This window comes from Mesitornis unicolor, unplaced genomic scaffold (genome assembly GCF_000695765.1).
Source record: "Mesitornis unicolor isolate BGI_N332 unplaced genomic scaffold, ASM69576v1 scaffold31524, whole genome shotgun sequence".
Classification (NCBI taxonomy): Eukaryota; Metazoa; Chordata; class Aves; order Mesitornithiformes; family Mesitornithidae; genus Mesitornis; species Mesitornis unicolor.
The window spans coordinates 271-23,318 of NW_010178569.1; the positions used below are offsets into that span (position 1 = coordinate 271).

Genomic DNA, 23,048 nt, shown 5'->3' on the forward strand with positions numbered 1-23,048 from the left:
CCATATTACATTTGAAGTACTGGGGCTTCTCTAATGCATTTTCATGAGGTTTAAGAAACATAGCATTTCTGTCCACATTAACCCATGAAGACATTCCACAACCAGCTGGCAGAGGTGGACATAAAAGAGTAAGGATGCTTCTCTAAAATGACTTCCCAGTTTCTAGCAAATAAATCAACTAATGCATTGTAGTTGACAGGGGACTTCACAGATGCCCGTGCTGACACAAAGGTACAATGATGCATTCTGACTAAACCACCTTTGCAGAATTTCCAGAGTTACAAAAAAAACCGCTGCTGTGCATCCAGAACTGCAAACAAAGCTTTAACATAACTTCATTTGCAAAGCAAAGTTCAAGAGAGCTTTTACCTTGACGTGTGAAGCATTGATGTAGCCTGTATTATTTTCTTTGGTTGGCACCAGCTCTACTCGGTTCTCCTCGTAAGGAACAACCTCCCTGATGCGGTTGCGTTCAGTGTTTTCAGGCAAGGTGGCAGTGGTGAAGATCCCATCTGTCTTTTTCTTTGGAATCTGCTCGTATTCTGTAAACACCATCCCCTCTTCCAACTTCCTCTTCAAGATTTTGCACTAAGATTTAACAAAAAGGAACACAAATCCATCAGTTCTTCCTGGAAGAACATTTACCACTGGACTCGTTCATCAGTTCATTGAATTTCAAGATACAGCCATAACATTCTCTCACTCACTCCTTTTTTCAGTTGCAGTTGTCTGAGGAAACACAACACGCTCTTACTTGTACTCAATGAAATCACAACCAAATGTTACATTTTTAGATTCCACCTCCACATTTTTTAAGACTGATACCATAAAAAGCAAAACCATGCTAAATACAGTCCTGGTTCAGTATGAATTTGTATGTGATTTCACCACAAGATACTTATAAAATATTTTAAATTTATCTTTTTAGGAAGAAGCTCATATTGTGAGAAGTGTGATGTGGTCCACATTTTCAACTAACTTGCAAGTATGCCATTTCTGTGGTTAAACACAACCCCACAGACATTCAGGCAGACATTAAGTTCTGTCGTCTGCATACCAGGCAACACAAGTTTCTGTCCATAAAGATTCTTTGCAAATATGTGTCTCGAATCTTAATGGCAGCAACTGTTTTAATTTCAGAAATTCCATATACATGCACACATCCACATGAGCAAACATCAGGAGGCAAACTTTTATTTTTAATTTAATCCCATTAGAGACATTAACTGAACTCCTTAGTTGTATCAGAACATGACAGATGGTATTCAAGGATGATCGCTGTAGGACTGCCTGATCAAGCGAAAAACGCGCAAAATATTAGATTTACAGCTTGATCTTGTATGACGTTGTGTGGTCACGTTAAGCCCCAATTTTCACTGGCTTCAGTAAACATTCAAGGCATTTAATGTTTTGTCAGCATCCAAAGACACCAGTGTTAACCACAGACCTTTTCCATGAATGGCTCTGAAAACTTTTAAGAGAATTTTTTTTCACATTTTAAATGAAATTTTAATATTTTAGAAACTTCATGCTGCTGAGAACAAAGGGAACAAGCAACATTTCACAAGCCTCCATCTTACCCTCTCATCCATAGGCACCTTGGTGACTTCATCCTGGCTGTCCTCTGGCACTGGAACCCTAGCAACTGAGAGTCCATTCAGTGCTGCCAACATCAAGGGCCTCTTCTGGGCCTCCAGGCCTGCCATCTTCTGCTTTTCTAGATTCTTTTGGCAAGAAAAGGCACGTTTTCATCTCTGTGTGATTATTTATAATGCCAGTAAAATGCTGGAATGTTTTTTTAATCTCCAAAATCTGCAACTCTCTGGCCAAGGAATGCAGATGATCACCATTAGCATCGTAAATTCAAATACAACCTCTATTCTTCCTGTTATTCCTCAAAGGCCTGCTCCTACAGGAGCACAGAATTTTAATTTCAAAGCAGCAATCACAGCATACAATACAGTTTACATGCCAACAAAAGGCATACAAATGCAATCTCAAGCATTTTTCTGCAAACATTTTTCTGAATGCAGGACACACAAAGCATCACCCTGTTACGTTAAAACAGCAGTACCGTAGCCAAGATACCTGGGGCATCTTTTAAAAAGCAGTAATTTCAATCTATTACAACAAACAGTAAAGCACAGGACAGTTGTTTGTCTTCTGTGATGGTAATACTTCAAATGAGAAGTCTTCTGATGCACTCAGCTATTATGGCAATTCAAATAGCACCGATGATATATTTTGCACTAAAAACTGAGCTCACATATCCCCAAAACCGAACGAACAGCAGCCAGGGAGGGATATAGTTTATCATATTCATGCATCATATTGTGCTGCAACGTGGAAAACCAGAGTACGAATTTTAAATTCATCTTGCTGCCCTCTTTATGTCCCTGGGAGCTGAAACATCATGCACAGGACAGATCATCTCTAGAACGAGCCGAATTAGGGATATTTTATTTCATTTTCTCAACATTTCTTTCTACTGGATTTGGAAAGAGAGATGAGCACAAGGGAAGTCGGGTTCCCAGCATGCTTATGGAAGCTGTGGTCACCATGCAGGCCAAGCTCAGCTCCTGGAAACACACTATTGAACCCAAATGCCCTCGGACATATATAAATGGCTTGATTTTCAAAAGCCTGTGAACTTTTTCCTTACCACTGAGTTCCTCCAGAGCAGTCAGTGAAAAACAAACAAGAAAGCAAAACAAAAATCCAAACCCGCTCTGCTTTCTCTTCTTACTTTCAGAACGCAGGAAAATGCAAGTAGTTTTATTGTGTTTGAGGATTTCGTTATTACTACTACTGGCAAGGTAAAAAAGCCTATGTTTAAAAGATCAAGGTCATCAAATTACCATTATTATATCATGTGATTCCTATGACAAAAGGAAGGTCTGCATGTGTTAAGACTGATGATCGAGGCTGAAACCCCCTTAAAAGCTCAATGCTAAGACCACTCCTTTACTTTCAAAAACAGCAGCACTTTTTGACCAAAGGCTGATCTGGATGATTATTCAGAGGAAAAGTACTTGAACAACATCTCTAAGCTCTCTTCTTACCTTCATCTCCATCCTAAAATCCTTTGAGTTCCTGTTTGTCAATTTTTTTTTTCCTCAGAAGATCAAAAGAGCGTTATCTATGCTTGTCAATACACCAATGTCTACAGTATTTATTCATGAAAAATTGTGTTTTATAGTCAAGTATCTATTTTATGTTTAAAGTTTAAGATTCTTCAAGGAGTAAATTCAGTCTCCATGACAGAACTTGGTGGCCCAAATTTGATTCCTAACCATTACATCAGTGTAAGGATCACCAATGAACAAGAAACACTATACATATGTCTAGAAATTGCTTTGAATATACGGTAGTATTTCAATCTAATTAGTTACTGATCCAGTACGTTACACCCCTGCACAGAAGGAATAAAACACCAGTGCCAAAACACAACCTCTTGTCCACCTCAACGAACATTTCCTGCCCTCAAATCTGCAGGGGCTAGAGAGCCATGCAGGCAGAAGGGGTGTGAGCACTGGGGGGGGGGACACTTTGTGGTCAGCCTTCTCGTCATCCTGCTGCGTGCTCTGCCACCACCTCGAGCTGGCACTGCTGCCAGGGTGGTGGCACTATCAGCTGTATCAGTCGCGGATGTAGCCAGCAGCTGAAAAACCACAGTGGAGGAAACAGACAACCTCAACAGCACTGCATGGGATCAGCCTCTTTGGTGGCCACACTGACCCACAAAAACAAATTGTTTGTGGCATTTAATATCATATTTCCTACCTTCAAGCAAATCAACACCTTCCCACCCACATGTTCCCCACAGTTTACTGATCTAACAGTTATCTAGTATGGAAAGTGATCTATATGATTGCTAATTTCCAAGAAGCCATGGCAACAAAGGCAGGCACTTACCCTCATCATGATTTCTCTTTCTATAATGCTGTCCTCAATAGAAAACATTTCAGACACAGGCCTTTCCTTGACAGGTTCTTTCTTGACCCTCTCCTTCACACTTGTGAGGTCAGGTTCTGAGATAGAGGGCCCTAGAGAAGACCCGTTTATTGCCATTTGATCAGTTCGAGAGACACTAATGGCTTTGGAAGGCCCTGGCCTCATGGCCTTGGCCCTGGCTACAGCCACAGAAATGCTAACAGGGTCCTGCCTCAGGGCTCCATTGCTGACACTTTTACGAGGCCCAGGATACTCCGGAGGAGGTTTATTTGGTATTCTAGCCAAGGCAGCTTGCAGCTGAGCACTGTACTCCATGTTCTCATGGAGGGCTGTTATTCGTGACACAGATTCTGAGGTTTCTTCTTCCTCCTCACTCTCACTGCTGTGTATCAGCATCGTGGCATCAGAGAATGTCTTTTTGTGATGATAATGAGGAACCTGCTGGACTTCATGCCCCATCTGAACCGACTCTTCCGGCTGCACCTGCTCCCGCAAAGTGTTCCTGCGCGGCAAAGGGGCATTTAAAGTTTTTAATGCCATGGCTTCTATACCACGTACCATATTGCTGATAACTTCCAAACTGTGGCGCTTGTTCACAGCTACATGATGCTTCACTGCCATGAGGGGCTCACTGACCTCCTGCAGTGACTGACGGACGACCGGCGAGCTGTCCTCTTGGAAAGTCTTTACTGAGAGCTGGACTTTGCGAGTGACCAGGTCAGGACTGCTCCCACTGACGTACTTGTGCCGGTGGCTCGCCAGGTCTGGCGTGCTAGTGGCAGGACGTGGGCGTGGGTATGGAGGTGGGGGTCTGAAGAGATAGTTCTTTAACATGTGAGCTGCGTTGTAACTCTGGCCGCTCTGCAACTGCATGTTAGCCAGTTCTGGTGTGCTGACAGTGTGGGATATGGCACTGGCTGCTGTCTTATTTTGTACAGCATTATTAGGGTTCATTTGGTCAGATGGGACTACAGGCTTGTTATAGCCTCCAGCCTGGGGCCCATATGTAATCGTGTAAGGATGCCTCTCTCGAATCTCAGGCTGACTGTAAACTAGGTCTTCCGGCTGGTTATAAGCATGTGTGTTCCCAATATTGAGATTCCTCAAAGACTGACTTTGGCTATCCATCTGGATCACTCCTCTCTTCATTTGCCTCATGACAGTTTCATAATCTGGAGTTGGCCGGTAAGATGGTACTATGATTGCACTATGTCTGTGGCTGGGGATATAGTCTGCTCTCATGATGTCGCTTCCAGGGATGCTCAGATTTGAGGACATTGGAGATGCCTGGATGAAGTTCTGTGAGCGACTGAGGGAGTTCATGCTGTGGGCACTGCATACACTCCCGTTGGGTCCATTACCATTCAGGTAGCTGAAGTCCACTGGACACCTGTCTAAACTGGTCTGAGACCTCCAGTAGAAAGTTTCTTCATTTCCATGGAAAATGCTATCTGTGTAGAGCAGAGATAAAGACATTGACAATTTCAACATACAAGGACTCATTCAATGTTACCAAAACTTCAAATGCATTCAATCTGCTTGAATGATTACAGAGACAGCTTAGTGTACAACAACTGCAGGGAACATTTGATCTTCGAAGCATCCTTGGGTCACTGAAATAGAACTAAAACAAAGCTACTCCCATACACACTCTCAACAGATAACAAAATATGGTAGTTCAGATCCTTGTGGGAGACATGAAAAGGGAAGGGAGGAAGTGTTTTTGCCAGGGGTGGAAAGGAAGAATAAAGGAGCATCTCTGTCCTTGCCATCCTGGAAGGATTCACTGCTGCTGCCTATGGTAATCCTAAAAATTCTTTTGTCTTTTCTGTCGATGCACTGCTGCCTGTGCTTCAAAGTAGCAGAGGACTGTGAAATTGAAAATCCTACTTCTGACAAACCAAGAGTTTTGAGGATATGAAGTATAACACAGCAGGGTGATCAAGACTGAGGAGGGGGGGAGGAAAAAAAACCCCAACACTCTACAGATGAGCTCTAAAGAATATTAAATACTTCATCAAAGGATATTTGAGAGGGAATCAAGAAGGTAACAATGAAGTCCTAGATCAAAACTTTACTGCAAGACTGTCCATGTTGAAAATCTCGTAACAAATCTCTGAAATCAGCTAGTTCTTCAACAGTATAGAGAAGTCTATGGTAAAACTGAGGGAACTTCACAATTCTTCTAAAATTGAGAATATTCCCCTTCAGAGTCTCAGCTTCACAGTAGCCACTAAGTCAAACCTTCTACTGTGTGCAAGAAACTATTCTGAACGGCTCCTTTCAAAACTTATAAAATTCTACCTTAAAATTAATCAGACCACCACAACTTTAAAACACTATCAGGAATGATTGAGAGTTCCTCTACTGGTGAGAGCACTTCAACTGCACCTCTCAGGCTATGTTCTTTGCAGTTCACAACAGACCTGCCTACATGTATTGCAAAAGGCAGTGTGGTTAAGGGTGTGAGACTCAAAGTGTTTAGGGGCTGGGCTCCATTCCCAGCCTTGATTAAAGTAACCTGGTATGACCTCTTAGAGAATTTGTTCATCAAACATGGGGGTAAAAACAGTTAACCCTCCTTAAGTCCAGAAGGCTAACAAGGCAGGCAGATGTTGGTGAAAAATCAGCAGAAGAAGGTTAGCCAAATATACAGTTTCATGACCAAGACACTATGATTTCTCCTACAAGAAAAGGTATTTGCTGTCTCCTTTTCCTTCACTCCATTTCTCTCCCTGGCCCCAGCTGGCATTGCCTTTGAGTACAGCCATCATAGTTCCTTTAGAAATACTTTTTTCAGCTCACTGAACTGGAATACCAAGTTTAAGGTCCATATAATCATGCACAGACATTTCAGAGAAATTTGAAAACTGAAAATAGACTTTAAACAGAAGACTTACTGCAACATTAACTATAAAACTGCGAGCTCTCCCATTTGACCATGATGGCATTAGAAAATCTAGACATAAATGGTAGGAGCTTCTCTGCATATGCATAAAATTGAAGTCCATTAAAGGAAAAATATATGCTCTAAGTACCTTGTGAATTATGTGTTTCAGTGTAGTGTTCTCCACACTGGACATGCATCGGAGGCAGTATAAATGGATGCTGTCGTGGCTGAAATAAAAGCACAAGGAGAAAAAAAAGCATTAGGAACTCTGTTTGCTACAGTTTTTGCAGCTGAAGCAGGAAAAATGATTCTATACACTTTCCACTGAATACTGCTCTTTCTTACCCAGCCAAAGACACATGGCTTAGCATTTCTTTATAGAACAGAAAGTAACATTTTGCAAATTGTTTTCTATATTTTGTTATGGAGCCCAAAGATGACCAGTTAAGACTTCTTTAAGCTCAACTACTTCAAAAAATAACATCCAGACTCCCAGCTCACTCAGAACATTTCAAAAGTTTACTAAAAGCCCTTGCCCTTGAAGAATTAAAACAAAACAAACACCTAATCAGGACAAAAGCAGGTGATGGAACAAATTGAAGGACTTAGAGCACTGTTATACAAGCAATAGGAGCACATATAGACTTAAAACAACTGCAAATCACATGGGCATTTGATTCCCTAGATAATGAATTGAAGCCTTCTTCCAACAATCTGCACTGAACAAGCTTTTTAACACAAGTATCACAGGGGGCAATTTAGCACTAAATCAGCAGGATCATTTACAGAGAATTAAATCACAGCTTTGTCCATTGGTTAACCATTGTGGTTCGCAATCATATTTTACCACCCGCATTGTGATGTCCTGTCTGGTGCCACTGAACAAAGTGTATGGAAACATACTTTGAAACGAAAAAGTCAGCAGAAAGAGAGAGAAGGCACTCTTGTCTCATGAATGTATCTCCATTAACAGTGGAATTAAGGGGTTTTTGACTAGGTTGACTCAAGTAGTTCAAACTATTAAGGAGTACTGTGGATGCCCAAGACAAAAAAGAAATACCAAATAATTTACCTTCACTTGCACAAAATGAGCACCAAAGAAGTTAGCTCCTGAAGAGAGAGTGGGGAAGGGGTTCAATTTATATTTTCTATGTAAATGGAGAGAAGGAACGAGAATCAAAGAAACTGAGCACAAATACAAATTCTTGTGTACAAAATGGCTGTGTTAAGCCAGAGCTGGAAGATTACAGGAAGCATTTCTGCTACAAAAATTACTTCCAGGGACGTAAAAACCTGCTCTCGCTGAACACTCCAGGCGAAGGAGCCTGCTGCTGACAGCCTGAGTAGCAGAGCTCAGCCTGGAACAAACCAGAGGGCTGGAGAGCCTAACAAATAGGGTGCAGAGGAAAAGTGCAAGGAAGAAGTGACTTCTACTGGGAAGTACAGATCCAGAGCAGAAAGTTTTCTTTGTGATCGCTGTTATGGAAGGTATCTGCAAGAAATTAGGGAATATTCTGTTGTGTTTTGGTTTGGGTTTTTTAAAGGCCCATCTGCTTCTTCTGACAAAACAGGAGAAGACTGAGGTCTGCAAAACATCAGTATCTATCCAACTTAAGGATTACTTAGATTTTTATTTTTTAAAATCAGCTAATTAAAACATATAATCACATTAAGATCTTCTACACTGAGGAGGTTTTGCTGGAAAACCACCATCATCAAGTAGCCTGACAGGAAAAAGAGCATAAAATGGCTTTGAAGTAATAGTTCATGAAATGCAGGTTCACCATGATGTCAAAACCATATAAAGGGTCTTAATCTGAAGGTAATGAACATGATCCTCAGTGAAGTGGCAGAGCCTCACCACAAAGATTCCACTTCACTTCCCATTTATGCCTACTGATTTATTACCATACAAGACAAATGAATAGATAGGTGTATAAAGGTATGTACAGTGCAGACGACAGTCAGGAGGGCTTTTTTGTTTTCCTCCCCAAAGAGAATTGTTCCAACAAGTTAACAAGACAATTATGAAAAAAGCAGTTGAAAGTTCAGCGTGACTGGTTTGCAGCTCAGTTCACTTTTTAATTGATGAGCACACATTTCTCCTCTTGTTCTTCCTAAGACATTGTTTTTTTCTAAAACTTGTTGCATTTTTATGTTCAAAACAAAGGGTCAGGATTTGTTTTTCCTCTGAAAAAGTAGATTTTCATTTTTCACAGTTAATATAGAAGGCAGCTCTCTTTTTCCCTTTCTGATATATCTGAGGCCACAGCATAAGAGTGCAAAGCAGATTTCATTTCTTCGCCTTCAGTTTTTCACAGTCATCTCCAGGGACCAAACTAGCAGATACCAAAAATACTGTAAATGCGCCTCCAAGAACATAATACACAGCCTGTGTATTGCTGTATCGTAACACCTCAGAAACATACTAAGAATGAAAGGACAAAGAAAACCTGAGCCAGCTACAACACCTTTCTGGCCAATGGTTGGGAAACACAGAATGCAACTCTTAGATCTAATGGAGAAGAAAACAGCCTGTGCCAAAATAAAGCTATCCTAATATCAGTACCTGCTTAAGCTTAATTTAGGAACATATTCACAAGGTGTAACCACACTGTGGGGATATGTCAAGAAAACACTCCTGTCCCCATTAGCTTTCCACCTCACAGCAATAGGCTAATGGAGTTATTACTCCAAAGCAGGTATAACCTATATTACAAATGAAAACTGGCAACCTGCATACAGGTAATATTGCTCTCTAAGGGACCAGCCGTGCTGTTGCTACTCTTACTTACAGGGTTCTGAATTACTGTTAGAAATACTGACATACTAGATGTTAAAACTGGATCCAAAAATATGTCCTTAATGCTGACCAGGAAAAAAGATTCCCACAAATGTTTTTGGTAAAGATTTCAGGAAAAAGTTAAACAGTTTTGTCAGATTCACAGTATTTATGGATATTAGTTGAATGGAAACATATATAGCTTATGAAAAACTGCATCACAATCCTGTACTGATCATAATAGTTTTACTTAAAATGACAGTAACTTCACACAGAAAATAGGCTCTTAACCCAAGAAGATAAATTGTAAGTAGACTTTATAGAAAAACATGAGGAATGTCAGAGACACAAAAGGAGAAGTTAATGACTAGCTTTTGATCTATACAGAACAACACATTTCAACGTCTATCTAAAGGACTGTTTTCTTTACATATTGAATTTAACCTCAATCCAGTAGAAAAGATGCTCAGTATCTGCAGAGTAAATAAAAATATAATGCCTTGAAGACTGTAATTTTTCATACTCAGTGGTGATATTATCCAGTTAAATTAATCAACCTGGGAAGCCACACTCTTGAAACTCATTCCAATCATCTTGCCACAAGAAATGAGTTAATGCATTTACTTGAAATTTAGAAAGGATTCCACCTTACACAATGCCCCATTCCATCACAAATGGTACAGATATTCTTAAGGACCCCAGTGTGGCACATACCAAGGAAGATCTACTCCAAGTGGGCCGTCGTCGGATGGGAGGAGGAGAACTTGATTGTCTGTAGAAGAAAAAGTAAAGAGAAATACTAGAAACTACAATATTGCAATTCTGATTCAAGAATGAATGGTAAAAACAAGAGATGAAGAATCTGAAAGCATTGCTCATAAATGAGATTTAAAAAAATATGAATAAATGAAAATAATTCAGAACCTTCACTAAATACAGGAAGTATTCCAGTTCCAAAATATACATGCCTTCTGTTCATTATCCTATTTGGCTTACTTGGAAACACAAGGAAGAAAAACTCTGGTTTAAAAAGGAATCAATCAAACAAGTTTCTTAAGCAATAAAAACGGAACATGGCACACAGGCACAGTCTCAGGTGACTTAAGGGGAACATTAAAACAATGACAATTTTATTAAATTAATAGCAATCACTCCAAAGCAAAGCACACAAATCAGGAAGGGGTGGGGGGGAAGCGCAACTGGTTAGATAATACTAGGAAAGCCACGTACAATGTTAGAGTAGCCAGGTGCAATGGAAGGAACAAGGAGTGCAGGAGGAAAAGAAAAATGAATGAGGGAAAGAAACAAGTTGAAGGAGGCAGAAATATAGTGCTTACGTGAAAAGAGGAAAGGTGGAATTTGTCCTCTTACAGTTTCTGATCTGGTGAATGATGTTATGTGCGATTAGAGGAAATGCACACAGGAAAACAAACAACTATCATTTTAACAGAGAGCAGGAAAATTATTTGGCTAGAAAACACACATTGGCAAATGCTGTCATCAGTATCTGAAGCTGTAACACACAATCTGATACCACGTGAGACTGTGAAGGAGAGCTGTTCTAATGGCAAAAATACATTTAAATTCCAGTTATGTCACTCAGCAACCTCATGACATTCCCTATCCCTATCCCTATTAGTCCAAATACTTGTAAGTTGTATATGAAGCCACTACATACATCCAGTTCATGGTACCCACATACTTATTGCTTGGTGTTTGGAAATAAACATGACCAAAAAGCTATTGCTTCTGTAGTCTAGATTATGAAAGGTAACAAAACAGTCCTCTCTGTTGACTCCAACATACAACTTCAAAGGGGAAATATTCCAAGATGACAGACCACAGTATTTTGTTTTCTTTCTTGACTGTCACAGAGGACACAATCTGGACCTTCCTTTGAACTGAATTCCTCTGAAACCATTAAAATGAAATTTAGTACTGAGCTACTGAAACACATTATATGCTGCTAAGAAACATCTTTTGGTCTTCCACTTGCCTCCTAAGAACTGTAAACGCCATCTGAAACCTAATCAACGTATCTTTTCAATAAGTGAAAAGATCACTCTATGCACATCATGTCATTGGTCTCTCCAATACTCTAACACACCATACGTTGATATATTGTGTGCATATGTAATATTAGAAAGCTAGACCTTCCAATCTTCCCTTCATCATTTTGGCTTTATTTTCCAACAGATGGCATTACCCAGCTAAACAGATGGGATGTCCAGCTCTAACTAGAGCTCTTGATAGAGATGAACTTCTTCATATCTTTTCAGCTAACTAAGCTGATAAGTTTTGCAAGGGATTCATGTTCTCATTGCTATACAAACCCTGTACATCATGAAAATTCCTCAAAACTCTAAATTTCTCAAAGCAAAATTTATCTCAAACTAAAATTGCTGTGTGCTAGTACAAATGAAAACATACTCAGCTAATAAACTGACTTTTGACTTAGAACTAAAGCCTCATGAATTCCTCCTTCAGTTAGGATGAATCCACCTAAGACGTGTAAGAGGGCTAGCTCAAGGTCAGTTCCTTAATAAAGTGCTCAAAGTAGAGCCTAAAGGAGACTCTGGGTTCAGATTTACAGTCCCTGCTGTGTCATACTAGTATCGTTATGCAGATTAATGTTCCCTGATGTCCTCCCTTGTTTGGTGCAAATAAGAAGCAGATAAATTATACTGCTCAAATTAGAAGATGGCAACCTGTGTTTTCCACCAACCTTAGCTGCTAGATGGGTAGTACATCTATAAAGTGCTACTGCAACTCACATTTTAGCATATTAACATATGTCAGCTTTCACTCCAGTTTATACTAATATTCTGGGTTATGAATGGCAGAGACCAAGGGCTTCAGTTTAAGACACACTGTCAGGTTTGGCTGCTTGGGGACCATCAAGCCTCACAAGGCTCAGAATGAAATTTCATTCACAATTGTCTGTTCTTGCTGGTGGTTAAAACAAAATAAGAAAAAGAAAACAAGGGAAAGGGAAAAAGAATAACTGACACAAGTGACTAGAAAAAAACAAACAAAACCAGACACACCAAAACTCAGAGCAATTCCAAAGCAGGGTGTCAGAAAACAACTCTGAAGAAAAAGTACTCACTCTGTGCAGATTTTATTCTGTTTGTAAAACTTGTGTCTTGCTGCAAACAGCCGTGAAATATATTTGGCATTTTCAAGATCATCCTTCAAACACAAAAGAAAAAATACACATAATAATTCATTTTATTATTCTTACCAAGAAGTAACAAAGAAGAGTTTTAAAAATCCAATTGCAGTAATGGATGGTAAAGTCCATCACGTACAGAATCTGGCTGCCAAGAACATGTCTAGTGCCTTCAAGAGCATTCAAGGCGTTGAATTACTGAAATTCAGTGGCGTGCCTTTACATGCTGCCACTTCACTGCTAAGTCACAGTGGGAAGGGAGAAGGGACAACAAAATAAAAAATGGTTCAAGCTTGCTGGTCCAGTTTCTGTACTGACCTTGGTTCAGGGAGATGTGGAGTGATTTTAAATAGCACAGAACAGCACTGCAGCCCTCTGAGTTCCAGTATGTGCACTCATGGTAGTTTATGCCCAGTTTCTACAACTGCTTATGCTGCTATATTTATGCCAACGTAAAAGATAGTGTGGCACTGTGGATGTTACATACCACAAGCACTTCAGGTTTTTGCAGGCACTTCCCAGCATAGCATATGTTGGGATGCTTTGAGGAGAGTACAAATATTGGTAGCTAAATAAAGTTAATTACACTCTCTGCACAAAGTAAAATGTGAATTTTCGGGGAGAGGGCTTATGGTAAGTGAGCCCCTTGGAGAAAGTGGAATTTTAAAGGTTTATTTTTACATAAAGAGCTTTCTTGATGACACCGATTAGATCTTTTCCTTACTGTGTGAAAGAGCACATTCTCTTCTTTGTTGATCAACTCTAGAACAATTGAAGACTTGTTATGTGCTATATTCCCAATGTCATTCCACCTGTAGAGTAAAAAAATGCAGTAGAGTTTGCCAACACTTACACTCAAACATTTCACAAACACATTAAGAATCCCTTAGTCAACATGAGTCCTGTTTTATGGGAAAGCTTTTCAGTAGCTGTTTGGTGAAGAAACATGGTCAGGAAAAAAAGGAAGTTATGCTCTGCTTAAAGGAGAAACAGATATTCAGCTCTTAACCCAAAGCAGGACAGTTAAAAGCTCTTTTTAAAAACACCAATTTGCAGACTCACAATAGAAGATACATTGAAAATATTTCCATGATAAACATTATACTGAACTGTGGCAGTTTTGAACTGACTGATTTTAGCCACATGCAATAGAACTTTTTAATTTATTTTTTTTAATAGTGCTATTCCTACCCAAATGTGGTTCCCAACTTTCCTCCAGTGCCAGTTCTTCCTTGAAGAAGGTTAAGTTGACAACACGGTTATGTAGGCTATGCATACCATGTTAATACTCTGGTTTTATGTTTGCAATCTTTTTTTTTTTTCTCAAGTAATTGTCAGGTTACCCAAGATCAGAGTTATAATCTTCTTATAAATAGCTGACAGACATTTGCGTACATTGCATGCAATCCATGGGGATGGAAAGGACTTGTTTGTTCTGTTTGCAGCATGCATTCCTCTTCATGTCATGGCAGGATGCTTGAAGTGCATATTTCTAAAGAGCAAGGATCCCGGCATGAACTATCACACTACATGGTGAAGAAACTTCTTGCTTTTGTCACCTGGCACAGTTAAAGCATTATCTAATTTCTCATCAAAATTAAATATGCAAAACTTCAGCTATATGGAAAAGGGAGCCCTAACATTTTTGAAGATGACCACTGAAAGTCTTTTTAAGGAAAAAAACAAACCCTCATCTGACAGAAGTCTTAGCTACTGACTAAAAATTAGTGCTCCCCATAAAACACTTCTTTTTTGCTGCACAAAAGCTCATATTCTAATAACAGGGCTAGTAAAAATCCACTTCAAATTAACACTGACAGTCATGAAAATACTGTCCAGAAGAGTAGCAAAGAAGAATGAGTGAAATCCTAGCCTCTGTGGAATCGTGGAGATTTCTAGCACCATTTTCATAGAGAACAAACTTTTATAAGAAATAATAAAACCTACAAAAGAAAGCTAATGGAAAGGCTTATGTGACTCTTAATAACCAAAATAAACAGCAGAACAAATAAACAAGTGACACAGGATTTTCAAAATTACAGAATTAGAAAGTGCAGCTTTTTTTTAGTGGGGCACCTAAATATGGCAACCAGATTTTCAGAAGCGTTGAGCACCTAGGCTGCCAACCGTGAGGTTTAACAGATTTGCATTCAGAAGCATCAAAGAAGCAGACATAAAGGCAAGAAAAGGTATCAAAGCCTTCTAAGTAGAACAAGATACATGACAGACAACTACGTCTTTCTTGCCATCAAACCCATTCACAGACATCAGAAATTATTCTTTATCACATCTTTTATGGCCAAGAGGCCAATCCTGAAAACAGCGAGGTGACTACTCCTTAGTTAGAGGATTGGCACTATTGAAGCCACATATGTAAGTAAGAAAAAAACCCCACACATGGAGCTCTGAAAAGAAACTTGTTTTAAATACAGAAGACCCTAGTTTTTACCTATAAATCACAGTTGTCCTTCCAATTCTGTTTTTTATGAAGATTCCCATGAAGAAAATACCGAGGTGTATGTCATTTCCATGATTATCCTGCAGAGAAAGGGTATATATTTCGTTTACTAAAGAAACTGGCCAATACATGCATATGAACGTATGCTGAACTACCAAACAGAAGTCCTTCTTCAGGGTTAATGCAGGACTAACCCTTGACTAATCTATAATTTGCTGCTTGATCGGACTCTGATTTTCATTATTTCAAAGCAGTTAGCACTTAACTGGATTCATTCTGTTGATTATTGAGAACGGATGAAGGCTAAACAAGCCCAAGGTTCTCCTCTATCAAACAACATGCACACCACAAACTGGCATTCATTGTGTAATACCCCACATTCCCTATCATTGTGATTACAGCTATCTACAGTTCATAGGACTACCAAAAGTAATAGCCCTCTTTCACATTCACAGCATTTCTCCCTTCACCTGTTAAAACATGTCGAGATTTCAGAAAACCACACCTGGAGATGGAATCCCTCTCCAAAGCTATACCCTTCACAGTTCCTCCTTTAAGTACTCCGTGTAGAAGTTCACAGCATGTCACTCTAGAAAGTACTTACATCTCTATACAGATACATCCTTGAATGTTTTTCAATTATTGGGTTAAATATTTGTCTGCACGCCCCACATAATACCTTTTGTTCTTGCACTGTTTTTCAGAACACTGCTTTTGTGCCTTATCATGTCTCCTTGCAGGTTCCTGTTTGAAAGCCATGTGCTTCTTTCCAATTTACAATCAGTCGGTTTCTTAAAAATGCTTTTTTCCTTTTTGCTACACAAGCTTAATGCTGTTGACAAAGAGGTTTTTCTACATTTATCAACAAAAATCACTCCCCCTCAGCTGCAGTTATTGATTCACACTTTAAAGTGGTAAATAAAAATCATGCTAACACAAAAAGCGTGGTTAAAAAGAACTGCTAGAAGAAAGGATATGAGAGAAGTTAATGCACTATGCAAGAGCAAGTTCTTGAAACCATCAGGCATTCCTAACGATCAGATTAGAGCTGCTCTCCTGGCCTTGCTGTTCTTGATCCCCAGAAGGCAACAACAGAGTATCTGCACATGTTTCTAACTACTAAGTGTTAGGCCATTTGCAACCAAATGATGGATGTCAATTCTCAAGCCCCAGCCTATGCAATGATTCTCAGTACTGCATACATCAGCATTCTTCCACATATACAAGTCAGCAGAGGTCCTATGGTGGACAGTCTTCAGTTTAGTCTGACTAGAGGACTAGCCATTTCTCTGCCTTGTCCCAGAGGCAGCTTTAGAAGGCAAAGAGATTGGGAAAATGTTGGGGAAAATGTATGTATTTGTACAAATGTGTGTGTGTGTGTATACACACAAATTCCATCCAGAAAGAAAGGGAAACAGATTTCTAATAGTGTTTTCTAATAGGAGCAAGAGAGAAATCTGTAAATTTTCCTTTTGAATGCAATTCTATCTGTCTACAAGGCCAGCATGCTGCTCTTTGATACAAGGGTAACATCTTCCTGCAATTTTGCAGAGCACCCAGTCCATTGTTCATACTTATCCTGCTGACATGCAAGAATATCTAATGACAATTCCAGCACAGAAAGCCTTTGCAGCAGCATGCAACATTAATCCAGATTAATTTGAAGAAAATATTTATTTCATCCACTGGCAATAAACATTCCATAATGTTTGCCATTCAGCTTTTCCTCTTCAGGCCAATTTTCAGATTGGCGAAAAGATCAATTTTGACTTCAGCAGAAAGCTTTTCTGTTTGACATGGACTTCGGTTAGTTTGATTTGTTTTGAAATTCCATGTCAACTTTAACTAGCAGAAAAACTGCTACCAGTCCACAACTTACAGTGGCTGGGGTTGGTTAGCAAAGAGAAAAGGGCCATGGCAGTAACAGCAGTCTTCAGTTTCTCAGCACAACTTTATCATGGTGGCATGTGCTCCATAATGCCAAGCAGATTGTCCATGGCAGAAAGGGGCTTCCAGAGAAGGGAAAGTGACTACAAATGCAAAATAAACCTTGAAACTTCCCTTCCATTTTAAGTGTGTGGAGGACTCACGTGCACACGTAAGAAACTAAAGAAAGGTAAAGTTAATGCTTGGTAAATAGCAACTTACTGTAGAAAGACATGAAAAAGTCTTATCTTCCTATACTCTCAGAGGAGACCAGAGCTGAGGTTCTTCTGCCCCAGCCACTCTCCCTTCAAAGAAAAGCAAGGAGCATCTCTGCTTCCCAAGTGAGCAGGCCCTAGCACATAGCAATCTCTTCTGTGAAAAGGATTTTGGTGGAAGAGAAGGAACACTACAGGCCTAAGATACCCTCTCATGCTGCAATGCCCACTCAAACCACCAGCAGTCATTTCACCCTCCAGAACAGTGAAACAAGTCCTGTCTCTTTCAGACAAACACGATTTGCATGTGTTCCAAAGCTCGCTGCAGACTCCTGCATCATTTGATTCAGAGGTTCTTTTATAATACACACCAGCATACCTTCACAGGGAAAATTTCCTGTCCAAACCCATCAAGGCGTTCCACTTCATTGATGTACATTAGCTCAGCTTCTGCTGCTGTAATGCCACTGCAATCAGAGTAACAAAAGGCAGCAAATGGTTCAATATTCTATGCATACAAAAATGTGAGTAAAAAAATGGGATATTCACAAACCACTTTAGAAGGCCCTTTGGAGATGCTGCCTAGAAATGCACAACACAAAACTAAATTTCAACATGAGAACCATAATCAGCAAGAGGAGAAATTTTACTAAATGTTGCTAAGGTAAGGTACAAAGCACAGTTCAAATTATAGGAGGAACAAACCCAACTGCTTATATTACTCAGTTTCTTCTGCACACATCAAATATTTTCCAGGCTTTATGAAAACATCAGGTCATTTAATCAGGTTGCATCTAGTTCTGGATGGCCAATTTGAGCTATAGGGGCCCTAATTTGCATTTTAGCAAACAAATCCACTGAAGTTGGTTAAAATCACTTAAAAGGGATGGACTACATTTTCATGTTTGGTGTTTAAAAACATTAAAAGCATTAAATCAAATGTTGAGCAGATTCTCTTTCATAGTAGAGAACACACCACTCAAAAACTTTTACACACGTACCCACATGTGCTGCTGTCACAGCTCAGGGATTCAGACAGATTTCAGTTCTCAAAAACAGGTCAGAAAGGATTGCAGATTGCTCCAAAAGAAGCCACGATTAATGTTTCTCCTCTTTGCTCCTCCTTACCAAAGCTTACAAACAGAAATATAGGAACCAGATAAACACTTGGGAGAAAGAGGGAGAGAAAAGAGGTGGAATGTGATCTACCTGCTGAAGTGAGGACAAGTATTTGATCTTTATGTTGCAGAAATCACACTAAAGAGCACAGCAGGGGAGTGAAACCTTTCAAGTCTGAGTTAACCAAGATTACACAAGCAGCTCATGGCAGAAAGAGAAGAACAGAACCAGATCTGTTCATGGCCAGCTTGGACACTAACCCTCTGGTTGCACCAAAGGCCCAAGCCTGCATTGAAACTCAGACTGAGAATGGCCTTAGACTCTGAGATTGGTATTTGCCCCTTAACAGCCATTTTCTGTCATATAATAGGGAGTGCTGCATCCTTCACATAATATTACTATTGGATTTTCTGTTATAAAGCTTTAAATGCAAATTCATAATACAACACAAATGATTATTCCCAATGATGTATAGGCACCACCATTTTTCTAAGTACAGCACTTTAGAGGATTGAATACTTGTACCACCAAAACATCTAGATAATACAAAAGCAGCCTGCTTACAAAGAAGGCATTTGTACTGAAGCTCTAACACATACACTCCTAGCTCACTAACTAGGAACAACATACTGTATCTTTTGCACAGAAGACTTAAACGCCAACTCCTGTTATTTTCATTTCCATGACATTGAGAGTGGGTGTACCCCTCTCTCTTGACTGAGAGAAAACCCTCAGACAGGCCCTCAGACCAACCCGAATCGAGTCACAGGGTCCTTCATGATGAGGATTTAAATGAAATCATGAAAAGAAAGGAGACTGCTACGTAGTGCAACTAGTGTTTCACATGCTCATTAAACTTTATGGTGCAAATGCTCATTTATTTGGGATTAAGTTCCTTGGCCATTTTGTGTTCACAAGATGCTGGTAATGTTTGGAAATAGACTAATTAAAAATCCAGTGAGACATAGCACAATAGTAACATGAAGATAAGCTAGTTTACCTCTGCCAGAAAAGCATGGGGAAGAAGGGAAGTACCAGGAGGATGATGACCATTAAAAAAAATAATCCAAACCTTAACATATCAAGCTCACCTGTGAGTTCGGTGCTCCTGAGCAACCTTTTGAGTCAGCTCCTCCAAGACAGCTTCATCTTGGTTCCAGTCCTGTGAGAATACGAAGTATTAGACACCCAAAGAGACAGAAAAATCAAAACGCAATACAGGAATTAAGACTGCAGATGTTTCAGGATTGTTTCCTGTTCATGTTCTTCCATGTACAAAGAGAGAACCTATCACCAACTGCAATGGAAACTCAGAGCATGGGATGCTGAAGATGTGCAAGGAGAACATGAGGGTCCAGGGTTTTTTATATATCTTTTGGGGGGGGTTAGTAAATAGTGGCTGTTAAAAATAGGAGTAAGGTGATTTTTACTTAAAATGGAGAACAAAGTACAGAGCACAGATAAGGGAACTTTTCCTGGAAAAGGACCAAACAAGTTTTTAAGAATACTTGGAAGTCTAAAAATTAATATATACCTTTTAAAACAGCCCAAAATCAGGCACAGACCATGGAAAATGAAGGCATGGTTATTTTTTATCCTGCAACCTACAAGTAATCCCTTTGTCAAGATAAAAGGGATTGAAAGTTTTGTTACTTCTTCAAGTAAGTAAAATATACTTTATGCTTGCAACACATTTCTGAGCAGAATTTTTTATCTTCTGCAAATTTAATAACGTGTGGTAGAAACAATTTTGAAATAATTGGGAGCAAGTTAATAAAGGAAGTCTGCTCATAAATGCAAGGCAAATAATAAGGAAGCCGAACCTTTATTGCAAAGCCTCGAAGTTCTTATTTTTATTTTAAAAAGCCTTAAGGCTGCATGTAATGTACTTAAATACACTGCCTGCTTCTTGCTCAATGGGGCCCTCCCTCCGATATTTGCTTCTGCCACAAAAAAATGTGAAAGTGGTAGCGTGCTAATGAAAAATGGCATGGTACATGCCTATGCACAGCTGCACACCTGTGGGGTGTACTATGTACATAACTTTGTTCTTTTCAATGCTGAAGAAATGCCATTTGACATACATTGTAGCCTCGCAAGATCAAACAGTACAAATGCAACAGCCTCTCCCTCATCCACCAGCTCACTTCACTAATGAATTTATGGCAACGGTCTTGTTGGAGGCTCTTTCCACACCCAAGATTCACTCAAATCCTCCCACTTGCTTCAGGACTAGTTTATATCTGCAGCACTTAGCAACTGTCACCGAACTTCCAGTGAAATATTTACTATTACATTATCCACTCCTCCCCAGAAGAGCAAAGAGAAGTAGTTAAAGAAACATCTAGAGAAACAGTTGATTTAAGAGTAGGCTTCCGAAGACTGCAGGAAGCAGACACATTGCTGATCTTGTTAAATTTAGCAACAGTAGCATGGATAAAAAGGCAAGATACCACAAAGTGAGCACATGCACAACAGAAGAGAGCTGACCACACCAACATGTAGGCAACTGTCTCAAAAATAGGGGTTCTGGGAGGTGGATCTAAAGAAAAAAAAACAGCAATTAACCACCTGAAAGGCCACCTAGAGACCTAAGCCCTCCCCTAACTTTTTTTTTTCTGAATAGAAAAATAATACCAGTATATTGAAAGAAATTTGCAGAAGTTCAGTAGTCTACAAAGGGACAGCTTGACGACACATTCCTCTGTCTATATTTGCAGTCATCACCTTTTTCACTTAGACTAACGTACACAACTTCATAAGCCATCAGCTACACACAAAATCAGCAATTACTTACCAACAGATAAAGGCAGTCTACCAAAGAAATCCCACTCCACTAGTCAGGCTAACAGAATTCTCTTAGTGAAAGGTCAATATTGAAGCCACATTCTAGCTATACAAGGCATATTCAGATCTCTACCCATTCATTAATTCCCCTTCTTCCTGCTGAAATTTTTCAGGTGGTATTGAACTCTGTCTACCAGCTCAACATTGCACTTTAATTTCAAGACAGCTGTCACCTTTCTGGTCTTGAGAATGGTCCATCTGCTGCAGTTCAAGTACAGAGAGCACTGGTATACGGGATGAAATGCTTCTGGAAGTGCTTTTCTCAAGCCTCCAAATTACAGTGAGATGAATCATTCTCCCTCTGCCGCTTCACTAATTGCAGAGGGAAACCAGATGCCTTAACTTCTAGGCAGATACACTCAAGGCATGGAAACCCCACCCCACTTCCAATTTTTATTTCCAGTTAGAAAGAATTCCATGATCCTTTACCTTTTATGAACACAAGTCTTATAAGGAGCAATTAAGGGTACTGAGGTTGTTTAGCCTGGAGAAGAGGAAGCCGAGGGGAGACCTTATAGCTCTCTACAACTACCTGAAACGAGGTCGTAGCAAGGTGGAGTTTGGTCTGTTCTCCCAAGTAACAAGTGATAGGATGAGAAGAAATGGCCTCGAGTTGCACCAAGGGACATTTAGCTCAGACATAAGGAAAAATTTCCTCACCAAAAGAGTTGTCAAGTATTGGAACAGGCTGCGCAGAGCAGTGGTGCAGCCACCATCCCTGGAGGTATTTAAAAGATGGGTAGATAAGGTGCTTAGGAACATGGTTTAGTGGTACACTTGACTCAATGATCTTAAAGGTTTTTTCCAACCTAAGTGATTCTACGAAGCTTACACTCAAGACTCATGCTGATGGACTTGTTTGTCCAAGAGAAAGCCAGCCTTAACCTCAGTAGGCCTTTTTTTTTCTCTAATCCATCCTGCCAGAGAGGCTCAATGTCATGGATTGCAAGTACTTAGCATTTATCACCAGAGTTTCTAACACCATTAGTGACCTAAACCACTTTTCTCAGATTGCAAGTTATTCCCTAGTTTCCAAAGTAAATTTAAAACACATTTACAGCACAGTCCCGGGAGAAGATTTTGAGATTATCTGATTCATGCTTCAATTCATCCTTTTGCTGTCTAACAGTCAGTTGTCAAAAATTCCCATTCTCTTCAGGAAAGGCTGCATGTTTTGTCCTGTGACACAACATTTACTACATCAGCAGCCCTCATATTCTCTTGTTATGCCATGTTACTAATACTGCAGTACTGCTAATAAACATATTTTTCAAGTAGCTGCAAAATCTTTTTTGACTGAAGGAAGTACTTTTCATTTGTTGACACTTATTCCTAGTGGAGGCTTAACATGAACTTAAAAAGGGCTAAATTTCCATAGCATATATTCATTCAGATACAATCAAGTATATTGCAGGTTTTGGGGAGCAAAGAACTCTGTTAAGAGTTCAGTGCCGGTGCTTTTACTCTGTTATCAACAAAGCCATCTCTGAGGCATGGAGAAATTACTTAAAGAAGACCACAAAAGAGAGGGATAAGGAACTCACCATTGGAAACAAGACATATTCTCGGAGGAAGTCATGAGATTCAAACTGATTATAGTCTCCAAAATCCGCTGGAAAAAACAACACAATTACTTATTTTAGCACTTTCCACACATGTAGGCCCACTGATGAATGGGGTGGGTG

General features: G+C 39.7%; 1 protein-coding gene across 1 annotated transcript; it reads right to left on the reverse strand.

The window, feature by feature from the left end:
* Nucleotides 1–369: 369 nt before the first annotated feature.
* On the reverse strand, nt 370–22,975 carry PTPN14 (protein tyrosine phosphatase, non-receptor type 14; the record flags this gene model as incomplete). Its single annotated transcript, XM_010182508.1, has 11 exons — nt 370–588; nt 1,581–1,724; nt 3,916–5,405; nt 6,993–7,071; nt 10,341–10,398; nt 12,736–12,818; nt 13,523–13,610; nt 15,248–15,336; nt 17,777–17,864; nt 19,608–19,678; nt 22,908–22,975. Coding segments are annotated over 11 exons (2,477 nt in total), but the record flags the coding sequence as incomplete, so codon positions are not given.
* Nucleotides 22,976–23,048: the final 73 nt, after the last annotated feature.